Source organism: Macrobrachium nipponense, chromosome 36, assembly GCF_015104395.2.
Source record: "Macrobrachium nipponense isolate FS-2020 chromosome 36, ASM1510439v2, whole genome shotgun sequence".
Lineage (NCBI taxonomy): Eukaryota > Metazoa > Arthropoda > Malacostraca > Decapoda > Palaemonidae > Macrobrachium > Macrobrachium nipponense.
Window position 1 is genome coordinate 29,654,677 of NC_087220.1, and position 12,357 is coordinate 29,667,033.

Below are 12,357 nucleotides of genomic sequence, written 5' to 3' on the forward strand. Positions count from 1 at the left end.
AAAAGGAATGAAAGGGGTTGCAGTTAGGGGCCGAAGGGACGCTGCAAAGAACCTTAAGTAATGCCTACAGCGCAAGCGTGAGGTGCACTGATGGCACTAACCACCCCTGTGGCGGGCAAGAAGCAAAGCTTGACCGGGTTTGAAGGGGAAAGTGTGACAGGCCTGAATACCACTTAGTTTTTCATCATTATCATCATCGTTATGATTATTACTAAGGTATAGCTGTCCTCAGTGTTGCCAACCCTACAGGCAGTCATGTCCCTACAACTGTAGCAAAAAGTCCCTACGTGTCCCTACCCCTGCAGCAAATGTCCCTCGCCTGTCCTGCCACAAATGGTGGCAATATTCAAGTCATTTTTTTTAACTGTAGCATACATGTAATTTTTCACATACGTTATGCTGGAACGATGACATAAATTACTCTCGAATTATCTTCTTTTCTCTCTTTTCCTTTTTCACGTTAGCACAGTTTCCTGAATACTTCTACTTTTAAATATAAACCAAGTGTGACATCGACAGTAATGTCCAAATTGAAGCGTATACTACCTTTTGAAAAGGGTCTAGAAGGTAGTAAAAAAAAAAAAAAAAAAAAAAAAAATCTTGGACGCAAATTTCTGTGTATATTTTCATTAACTGCTCTTTATATAAAATAATTTTAACCTTTCTATATAACAATTCATGTTCATAACCCTATCTTGCCTCTTGTGGTCCTTATCTAAGGAGGAGAAGTATGAGCAAGGCCTGATCCGATCTCCAGCTCACTTGGGGTAGGTGTAAGATTTTCCTTTCACACATAAGTTTAACCTGCATGTTATTCATGTTTTGCATATCGTTCTCATAAATAAATCATAAATATCCTATCCTAAAATTCCTGTATCTTTAACTCAACGCAAAATTCCTTTTCCAGACCTTTTTAAACTCTTCCATAGACCTTTCCTAATCCCCAACAACAAGTACAAAGTAGTTTGAAGGCTTACTCCCCAAGTAAGCGAAAATGCTTTCACGCAAGTTCCCAGTCCCAAGTAAACCTACATACGAGAGTTGCCATCTCAGATTTTTAATCAACTCCGCACCTCTGGCGTACCTTGAGCCCCTAGCTGCAACCCCTTGCATTCATTTTACTGTACCTCTGTTCAAATTCTCTTTCTTCCATCCTACTTTCCACCCTCTCCTAACAATTGTTTCATAGTGCAACTGCTTTGAGGTTTTCCTCCTGTTACGCCTTTCAAACACTGTCATTTTCCCTTCCAGCGCTGAATGACCTTATAGGCATAAAATTCTATTTTATGTTCTTCTTCTGGTCAACTTTTACTCTAATGGTTGTTAAACCTACTTGCACCATATTACAAGTTTGTCACCAGTCACTACAATAATGCCATCTCATTTGTTATTCTTACCAATATCTCATTAATCGTATTATAGTACTTTTCGACGGAGGGTCAGGTGGTTTTGGTATAGTACTACATTCCTTGGATCTTTCCAACTTTGTGGCGTGTTCAGTACGAGGCCGTTGGGGATGACCGTTAAAACATAAACAACAGAATGTCAATATCATAAAGATAATGACCCCCAAGAAATATTAGCCCTAGACAACGACTACCGAACTGTGCTGGAGGTCACTATATCTAAGAGAGATCCAATGGGTCCCATTTCTTCAACACATTTCAAGCGAAAATCAGTCAAAAATATATTAAATTTGGAATAAACACATTTCCGCTATGCGTTACCAAAGTGAAATGGTACTAGCAGGATATTTCCTTTCTTTTTTTTCGTTTTAATTTACGTATAGTACAGTATTTCATTCTTTCCTAAGATGTTAGGTCTATAATAGCTGCTGACATTCATCAAGCTACTATAAAATAAATAGCACTCTCTTTCTCTCAAGTATATACAACGTTAATCGATTTTCGGCTTCTTATATATTCATGGCAATGCCCCTCCATCCATTTCTTTTAGTACAATACAAAAGCCGAATTTTCAGTAAAATAATAACGGACACTGCTTAGGTTATACCTACGACCTTCATGTCAGCTCGCCAAGAATTCGTGACGTAATTCGTGCAGATGTAATGGTTACGATATATAGAGGGTGTGGAAAAGGTCCCTACGTTCTTTGAGCCAGTGGTATTCGGAAAACAAATGTTTTTTTTTATTCGGCGAGATACCTTTTAAGGCGCTTTTGAAAAGACCAAATGAAAAGTAACCGTCGTCCTTCGAGGCCGTTGAAGGGGAACTCAACTCCGTTTTCTATGACGCTCCCGTTGAAAGAAAGTGTAATATATCTATTGAACCGTAGTCTTATATTGTTTTCATGATTTTCCTAGTACTCTCGCGATATGGGACGACCAGCCAGGTGGAATGATAAAGAAAAAAGGTTAAAACTTTTCTTAAAAACAAGCCAATAGGGTCAAGTAATTCACCAACAGCTGAAAAGAGCAAAAGGAAAGTGTGACCCAATCACCCACCAGCCAATCTCGCGTAAGGCGGCAGGCAGCCTTTTCAGTCTAAAAAAAACAATTCGAGGCATTCCTCTTTGTCTTGCCAGCATTAAAACCAGGGCGATCGAGTAAGAAAGCGTCAGTTTACCGAAATCTTTCGATCGGAAAGTGTAGATATCAGTCATGAGGTCTGCTGTTGCCTTAGGTAGTACGAATACTGTCTGCTGGTTTCGATGTTACAGTCATGTTTTGAACACAGGTTGATTTTTCCTGCTCTCTCAGTCTAAAACTAATTCCTTTTAATATTTTCGCAGTTGCTGTAATCATCGGCGTCGCTGCCGCTGGAAGGGTAAGTAATACCATTGCATTATTTATTATTATTAAGGAAAAAAACGTTAATTTTCTTTTGAAAAGGTATTGAGAACATTTTCAGCAGATATTGGAATTAAAATCTTTATCTTTTTTCAATTTGATGTTAACGAACTTATTATCATCATTCTGATCGTCAGCCTGCAACATGTGGGTAAATACATATATGAATTTATTTCTAGCTTGTAGCAGTTTGATTATGGTAGGCTTTACATATTATTCTCCCTGCAGTTTTCAAATTTAGTCTATATCATCTCTCTCAGTCCCCGCCCTACCCCCCTTTTTTCTTCTTTTTTAAGGAGCCAAAATATATTCATTAGCTATTTGGCAAGGAATTGCAAAAGAAAACACTATAAGGGTTTACCCCAATGAACTGTGAACCTGTTTTACAATCCTTCAGAGCACCTTTGCACCTCCTTTGACTTAGACTAGTGGTTCTCAACCGGCGGGGGGATTGTGACCACAAATGGCAGGCTTAAACCAGCTTTTGGTCCTTGGACCACACAAAACGCAGTGTGCATTGGTCAACACTACTGAGAGATCACGCTGGCTAGCTTGTGTCTTTGTGTCAGTATTTTGTTGTATATCATTTGGAATGCACCTTCTGAGGCAGACACTATCGGAAAGGAGGGATAGGAGACATTCTGCATGGGCCAAAAAAGGTTAAGAATCACTGACCTAGACTGCGCATTGGGTAGATAATCAACTTCTACAATCCATAAAGATACTGAACAATCAATGAGAGACCACAGTTTCGTTTCACATCTACTTTTATACCAAAGTATTCAAGAACCCTTTTCACTGCTCTCAGCGACATACCTTCTACGCAATTCTCAACACCCTATAAAGTACTTCTCTATTGAATCTCTAGGTGAAAACCTGCAATATATTTAATTTCCTCTCTAAAATCAAACTTCTCACATAGAATTTATATGACATAGAATTTATATTGATCTAGACACCATTTTTCACTGTCTGAACGTTTAAATTCACATCAGTCCTTCAGTCATCTCTTACTTTTGGAGTCAAAATTCTACCATACACTTGGCCTATGGTAGTATACTAAGTCATGTTATGACTAGAAAACTTATACTTACGTACTGTTCTATGACCTGTAACTTTATACCCTTACTGTGATTCATGTCACTATTTCTTTGAAAACTTTTAAACTTATACTCAGGAACAGTGATTCATGTCACTATTTCTTTAGGAACTTTTGAACTTTATACATAGGAGCAGTGATTCATGTCAATACTTCTGTAGGAACTTTTAAACTTTATGCTATGCATTAGTGTAGTGATTTATGTCACTACTTCTTTAGGAACTTTTCCTCATCCAGAATACCTTACAAACCTTGGTCATCCACTTATTGACAGTGTCATCGCCTTATCAGTTTGTAACCTCCCTGATTTCTGGTGTTCCTTCTTCGGCCTGTATGTTATCCTCTGTAGTACATCATCAACTGTAACTTCCACGAGCATTCTAAAACATATGCCACGCCAAGCCCTTCGACTCTCGTATCACTCACCTGTGCCACTCTTCTGGCTTTTAAGTTTAAAAAAAGTCATTCATAAAAGGCACTTTTCCATGTGCATCATTTGTTCTGAAATTTATGGGTTCAACAAACATTCTTATTCTCTTTGAACTTCTTGTTCGCATTTACTACCCTTCTATTCTCATTTCTTGCCATCTTTTTCTTCCTTTCCTTTCGTCTTGACCTCCAATCCATTATTTTGTTCACCTGCTCACTGCCTTTTCTTCTCTTTATGAACTGCTCTAAAAGTGATAGTCCTTTTTCATCCACTAAACCTTTCATTTTCTCACCCAGCCACTCTCAATTTTACTTTCTCTTCCAACCCTTCGACAATCACATACATTCTCTACTGTCTGTATATATATATATATATATATATATATATATATATATATATATATATATATATATATATATATATATATATATATATATATATAAATAATGATGGTACTTGGCAAAAAGATAGGGTTCATGTTAATATTGATCTTTGAGGTCGCGTGTCTGACGAGTTTCATGAAAATGCTTCCAAATGGCGCACTTTTCACAGGTCCGACGAGGTGGCGCCAGTGTAGGCGGTTTCGGTGGAGGCTACGGCTATGGAGGAGGCAACAGTTATGGCGGGTATGGAGGAGGATCGGGAGGTGTCCACGTGTTGTTGGCAGGGAATGGGGGTGCGGGGTATGGCAGCGCAGGAGCCCCAGCCCACGTCCTGAATGCCGGCGGCGGCCTCGGTTTCTACCCTTCGACTTACGGAGCCCAGCAGGAATGGTACTACAATGCCGCCATCCACGCCGGAGACCCATACGCAGCCAAGACCATCGGTGCCGGGAACTACGCCATCCAGTCCGCTGACGCAGCCGCGGCGGATGCGGCACATGGCGTCATCGCCCAGGCTAACGATCCCAACATCGCCAATGCAGTCTCGTACCTCACGCACCACGCTGACGCAGCTGCCCTAGACGCAGCTGCTCACAGTGGAGCCGCTTACATCGTGACCCATGCTGACCCTGTGCCTTCTTATCACTGAAAGATCTGACCCGCAGGGGTCCCAAACTCTCAGTTGGGATCTATCTGGTGAAGGATGCTTCTAACAACAATAACTTTTATACTTTAATTTCATCATTTCTATTTGAACCAAACAAAAATCGTCACTTAACTCCAAGAAGACTCAACTTCTAATCCTGTGGAAATTTTTCTCTTTCGGTATTGTTCGCTACTTACAAGTCAAAATATTTCTATAACAGTCATTGTTATCCACTGAAAACTCTTATTTATTTTGATGAATCTTGTTCATTATCAAGGTAAAATGCTTTTTTTTTAATTACTTCTGTTTATTCGAGAAAGACGTTCACAATATGCATTCGTCTCCAGCAAAGGGATTGTGTGTGTTTTCTTCCGTCCACAAAGAGATAAATAAAATGCTTAGTGTTAAGGTACAAACTCGCTTCTTTTTTACCTTTATAAGCGACTTCGAGCAACGCAATTGGGCAAAAGGAGTAAAGTATTACTATTATGATTAAGCACTATGAATATTCTCTCTTTATGACACAAGGCCAAGGACACATGAAGAGCAAAGGGAAACAAGTAGAAACTGCTCCGAACAATCAAGTTTTCTGTACAGCTTATAATGCTGTATGAAACTCTTAGCCCGGGCCTGCCGGCCCATGAAACTCAGCCACAGTCCAGTGGTGGCCTCAGCCATGGCCCATTAAACACTTGTTCACGGCCCATGAAACACAACCATGGTCTGGTGGTGGCCTGTGACGTTGGTACCTATAGCAGTGCCAGAAGTACGATTACGGCTAACTTTAACCTTTAATAAAATTAAAGCTACTGAGGCTAGAGGGCTGCAATTTGTTATGTTTAGTGACTGGAGGGTGGATGATCAACATACCAATTTGCAGCCCTCTAGCCTCGGTAGTTTTTAAGATCTGAGGGCGGAAAGACAAAACCATCTCAATAGCCTTCTTTTACAGAAAACTATAAAAACAAAAAGTTATAATATAGATGTGATGACAAGATTAATCTATCATTTTCCAATTTAAAGTATTTGGTTAGTTTGGAGCAAGCTACCGTTCTGCCAGCACAGGTCTTGCCCCACAGCAATCAGTTTAATATTGTCAGGTGTGAAAGAATGAGGAGGACCAGGATTAATACAGTACAGGGTTAGACTGTCCAGGCGTTACTGATATTTGTGACGTCACTGGAAACTTACCATAGAAGAAAACAAGGAAGTGAAAGGTCACTATGGCAAATTTCACGTTTGGCCTATCCTGATGTTTGTGACATCACTGGAAGCTTGGAAACTTACCATAGAAGAAAACAAGGAAATGAAGGGTCACTATGGTAAATTTCACGTTTGGCTTATCCTGTGGCCTCTGATTAGAGCTGCGTTCATATACGGAGCGAGAAGCCATGGACACGCTCAGGTCGTTGAGATTACAAGGACTGACCAGTTGAAAAGCACCTTAATCCAGGTTGAGACAGCTTCTTTGTTCTTCACTCTGGGAAGCTCAAATACTGACTGATAGCTTTACTTTATCTTAACCCCAACCAAAAGCAGCCAGACGACCTTATGCGTGATATTGTCCATATTTTGGTCAGAGGCGGACTAACCCTTTATTCTACTAATCCTGAGGGGGAGGACCTGATTCTGAACAACTAACAGAGACGAATACACCATGAAATCGCTTGATAATCACTTTCACGATTCATCACAATCCTCTACCAGCAGGACGGCTTACTGGTAGGGCAACGGTCTAGTCACACGTCATTAGACGGAATGATGGGGGAAACGTTTACCCGACATTTATAATTGTATTTTTTTATTTAATGTAATAATGATGAGTTACACAAATAAAGCTTCTCTATTCAAGAGATAAGCCATATCAGGACTAGAGCATCAAAACGATCAAGACTATACTCTGTTTTTTTCCATCTGTCCATCCCCCTGTGGTGTTTTTGTATGGTAACACTACGTCCCGGGCTTTAGATAGTTACGCTATTTGTAAGTTTTAGGTAAATAAAAGGATATCTGGGTGTACATTTGCGACTGAAAAGTGTTTTAATAAATTACTGTATGGTAATTACACCGTTAATATTCAAAATAGGATATTATTATTATTGTTGAATGTAAGCTGAATGTAACTATCTAAAGCCCGGGACACAGTGTTACCATACAAAAATACCACAGGCGGATGGACAGATGAAAAAAACTGAGTATAATTAAGTCCTGAGAGAAAGGTTCCTAGAAGAGGCAATAACATATAAGTTGTACAACACTACTGAGGCAACATTAATATCTAATTAAATATGTTTAGCTGAGGGGCTTTAGCTTATATATTTTTATTATTATAATGCCAATGTATTCACAGTGTTGTGGGACAAGCCAAGGACAGCATTGAATTTTCTGAGAGGCTCCTCATAGCAGTACGCCGTTTGAGAAATAAGAGAAAGGCAAACTCTTCGCGGTCAAGATTATGAATAACTTGAAACATGCTAACAAATAACTTCAAAGCCATTAAGAGCTTAAGACAGTGAAAAAAAAGACTTGGTCAAGATTTTGAATAACTTGAAACATGCTAATAAATAACATTAATGATTAACATAAAACATTACAATATGAAATTTAGGCTATAAAGCCAAAAACTAAGACATTTTTCAGCCATTCAGAGCTTAAGACAGTAATAAAAAAGACTTCGAGTGGCTTGATAGCAAGATTAAGTGATCCAGAAGATAAACGAGATGGAGTACAGGGCTCTAAAGGTGAAACTGTGAGACGACCCCACAGCTGCACAAAGAGGTAGCGATTAGGGAGGTTGGATCATGTTACGATTTCAGTAAAGCAATGCAGTCTTGGTTTTGGTCAAGAACACCCTCATACCCTAAGGACTACACCACTAACTTCCCTGTTAAGTTGATCAGTGATTTGATTTCACATTCTGAGAATGATGATGGCGGATATGGTAGTTATATCATCTGCATACAGCACCAGCTTACTTTCAAGTGTGATAGTGAAGACCAGACAGACACAAAGGGGATAAAGCCCAATTTAATGGGTTCCCCTAGATATCAGGCTCACTAAAAAGACAGTTTACTGTAATCCTCGCCTGCCTCTTTCCTTAGAAAAATCTGTTAACATTGATTAAGTTTGAACGTGTGTAAAAACCCCCATAGTTAACAGGTCTTACAGCAATTAAATCTTTAAATGATTCTTGAAACTCAGAATCAAATCCATAATTATTTATGGGTATATATATTTAAAGATAAATCTGTACATAGAGCTTTCGGGAATTTCTCTGCAGAGTTTATTTTTAAATAAAATATACATACCCATAAATAACTGTGGATTTATTTCTCCAATGAACTCTTTTTCAAGAACCCTAGACTTATATATTGTTATGGTTAACTTAGCTATAACCTTATTAGTCAGGTAGAGCAGGAAGTCAAATGTTAATTGCCAATTCTTACCAATGATATGCCTATACAAGCATCCAAGCTGCCTCTGACGTGTTTTACCCGAGGCTCATAAATGTAAATTCTACCTTAGGTACTGAGTGTTGTGTATATAATAGGACAGCTTTAGTCTAAGTTATTGTTGCTTTCTCGGGGAGTAGGCCTACAAACTATTTTGTTGTTGTAGTGGGAGGTTAGAAAAGGTCTATGAAGAGCCTAAAAACGTCTGAAAAGGGAGTTTCACATTGAATTAAGGAATTTTAGAGGGTATTCATGATATATTTATTAGAATGCAAATGTAAAAAATAAATAATGTGCATGTTAAATAGGGCAAAAAATGATTTGTAATAAAAGTGTATTTATTTTAGTTTTTGTTGGTGAAACTAGGCTCTATTTGACCTTAGATTTTAGCACGTTTTAATATAGGTTAAAAGTTAGGAATATAATGTTTACAACTTATGTGTAAGGGGAAAATCTTGCACACGTCGCGAGTAAACTGCAGGTCGGCTCATGCCTCCTCCAAGAAGTTCTTGGTAAGCTCAACACTGGGCATTGTTCACGATCTTTGTTGCTTTCTTTGCCTTGTTTATAAAATAGTATGCTTTGCACTGATTGATAACACTGCATTTAACGAATCCGAGTACTTAATATAAATGGCGTTTCTCTTCCAAACACTAAAAGGTCATAAAATGTAATACTGCCAAAGACGTGGCACTGTTCTTGAGGCTTCTTTTAGAAATTCGGATCTTCAGTAACACCATTTGTTATATGCAATTCTCCTGTCTGAGAGAGAGAGAGAGAGTATTCAATTAAGGCTGATGGCCAAGCGCTGGAACTTATGAAGTCATGCAGGGCTAAATGGAAAATTGAGAGTATAAGGTAACAAAGGTGTGACATTAGGAAAACCTCGAAGTTGCCCTCTGAAACAATAGTTAGGAGAGGGTTGAGGATAATAAGATGGAAGAAAGGACATTATCAGGAATGAAGGGTGTTGCAACTAGGGGCAGAAGGAACTCTGCAAAAGTTACCCTGCTACAGGGTTTACTGACAAAGTATGAAGGGGTTTTTCTAACAATATTTTCGGATACTAATCAAATCCTTTGTACTATACTATGCTGGAAGCATTTCTAAAAAGTAAATAATCTTTTTTTGCATGCTTCATGATAAGTGTGTCCACATTCTGAATGAAAATGCTGTTTTCAACAGACTTTAAATCAAAGAATGTGCCACCTTGTTTATTGCCAAGTCATATTTTTCAATCCCATTAAGCCTACCTAGCCTCTCGTCTCTCTGTCCAATTCAATGGCATTGGCATGGAATATAGAGTTTGGACCGAAGGACAAGCTCTAGGTCCTATGAGATAATTCAGAGCTGGAAAGGAAATTGAGAGAAGGTCTATAAAGCAAAAGTGTCACGGGAGGAACACCTCAAAGCAGTCGCCCTAGGAAATAATTGTTAGGAGATGGTGGAAAGTAAGATGGAAGAAAGATAATATGAATGGAGGTATACAGTAGAAGGAATGAGAGGGGTTGCAGCTAGCTGCCGAAGGGACGCTGCAAAGAACCTTAAGCATTGTCTACAGTGCAACGAGTGAGGCGCACTGAGGGCACTATCTCCCTATGGAGGGTGACTGTCTGATAGCAGAGATTCGGCTATTATCCATGAAACAATTGAATACCTTTTGCTCTGATTTTTTATCTTTCTCTCTAGTTAGTTCTCTGTAAAATGAAACCATTGAGAATGGATTGTCCGTCCGCCCTCAGATTTTAAAAACTACTGAGGCCAAAGGGCTGCAAATTGGTATGTTGATCATCCACCCTCCAATCATCAAACACAAATTACAGCCCTCTAGCCTCGGTAGCTTTTATTTTATTGAAGGTCAAAGTTAGCCACAGTCGCGCATCTGGCAACACTATAGGTCAAGCCATATTCTTGTTGTGGCTGAAAGTGTCATAGGCCGCGGCTCATATAGCATTATACGTTGTACAGAAAACTCGGTTGCGCCGCATTTTCTACTTGTTTTTCTTGTCACTCGTATGTAGTTTAGAAAAATGCAAATGGCGCCGATGTGGGTAACTAAGTTAACTGCATTCCAGTACTGACGAAGAAGAGGAGGTGGTGTCGAGTATTTGGGTCACAAATACCAATGGGGTAGATTTTCTCTCCCTGATTTTACTTTCTATTTGGCATTATTGGATCTTGATTTTTGATTTATATGAATTTTTGGCATTATGCCAAGCACTGGGGCAACTAAGGCCATTCAGCGCTGAAACGGAAATTGACAGTAAAAGGTTTGAGAGGTGTAACAGGAGGAAAATCTCAAAAGGAGTTGCATTAGGAGAGGGTGGATAGTAAGATGGAAGAAAGAGATTATGGAAGGAGGTACAGTAAAAGGAATGAAAGGGGTTGCAGCTAGAGGTCTAAGGGACGCTGCAAAGAACCTTAGGTAATGCCTACATTGCAGTGAATGAGGTGCAATGACGGCGTCACCCCCCTATGGGGGCCATTATTGGAAAGAAGGAAAACTGGTTAATACGAGCTCGATTCTAAACTGAATTGAAGATCATTCTCTTCGCCTCATAATGTTTAAAAATAAGTTTGTGAAATTGGAACACCCAACTTTTAAAGTGACTTTGTTTTTTCATCGTTTATTCCCGAAAGTTTAAAAGAGTTTTTAATGTTTTACATATTTTGTTTGTTTGTATGGTGTTTTTACGTTGCATGGAACCAGTGGTTATTCAGCAACGGGACCAACGGCTTTATACGTGACTTCCGAACCACGTCGAGAGTGAACTTCTATCACCAAAAATACACATCTCTGACCCCTCAGTAGAATGCCCGAGAATCGAACTCGCAACCACCGAGGTGGCACGCCAGCACCATACCGACCACGCCACTGAGGCACTATTACATATAATTTGAAATTTGGACACCCAACTTTCGAAGTCACTTTCACCAGACTCATATATATATATATATATATATATATATATATATATCTATATATATGATAATATAGAATGTATATATATATAGATATATAATATATATATATATATTAATATTACACATAAATATATGAAATTTTTAATGAACTTTTACCATTTATTTTTATTTTTTCATTAGTTCCGAAAGTTTAAAGGGTTTACACGCGCTTGGATGTCATCCAGTCGTTAGATTCAACCAGCCTTGTGCTGGCACGGGCTCTTGCCTCACAGCAGCCCGTCAATAATGTCATACGGTCAGAAGAAAGGTTTCTGAAGAACGAAGTCAACACCGACAAAAAAATAAATAAATAAATAAAACAGAATAAAATAGAATAAAATTCACAAGACTCTCATTGCAGCGTTGTGTTGTGACAGCCAACTTGTCAAGTCTTGCGTGAAAAATCCTGCTTTGTGTCAACGACTTGAAAGGGAATTGAAGGGCGGGGGTTTGGCGTGGGGATAGGGAGCGGGTGGTTGTTCGGGAAGGGGCAGCGCTGAATTGTCAGGCGGGCTGCCTTTAGTATACACGAATTGGGAAAGCTTCAATTCGACCATTATTCAACAAAGGAGGC

The 12,357-nt window shown here is 39.1% G+C and overlaps 1 protein-coding gene across 1 annotated transcript; it reads left to right on the forward strand.

Annotated features, from left to right (window-relative positions):
* Nucleotides 1-2,531: 2,531 nt before the first annotated feature.
* Nucleotides 2,532-5,783, forward strand: LOC135203294 (uncharacterized). Its single transcript, XM_064233047.1, has 3 exons — nucleotides 2,532-2,642; nucleotides 2,752-2,786; nucleotides 4,891-5,783. The coding sequence occupies exons 1-3, from the start codon at nucleotides 2,621-2,623 to the stop codon at nucleotides 5,368-5,370; spliced, it is 537 nt and encodes a 178-aa protein (XP_064089117.1). The 5' UTR covers nucleotides 2,532-2,620; the 3' UTR covers nucleotides 5,371-5,783.
* Nucleotides 5,784-12,357: the final 6,574 nt, after the last annotated feature.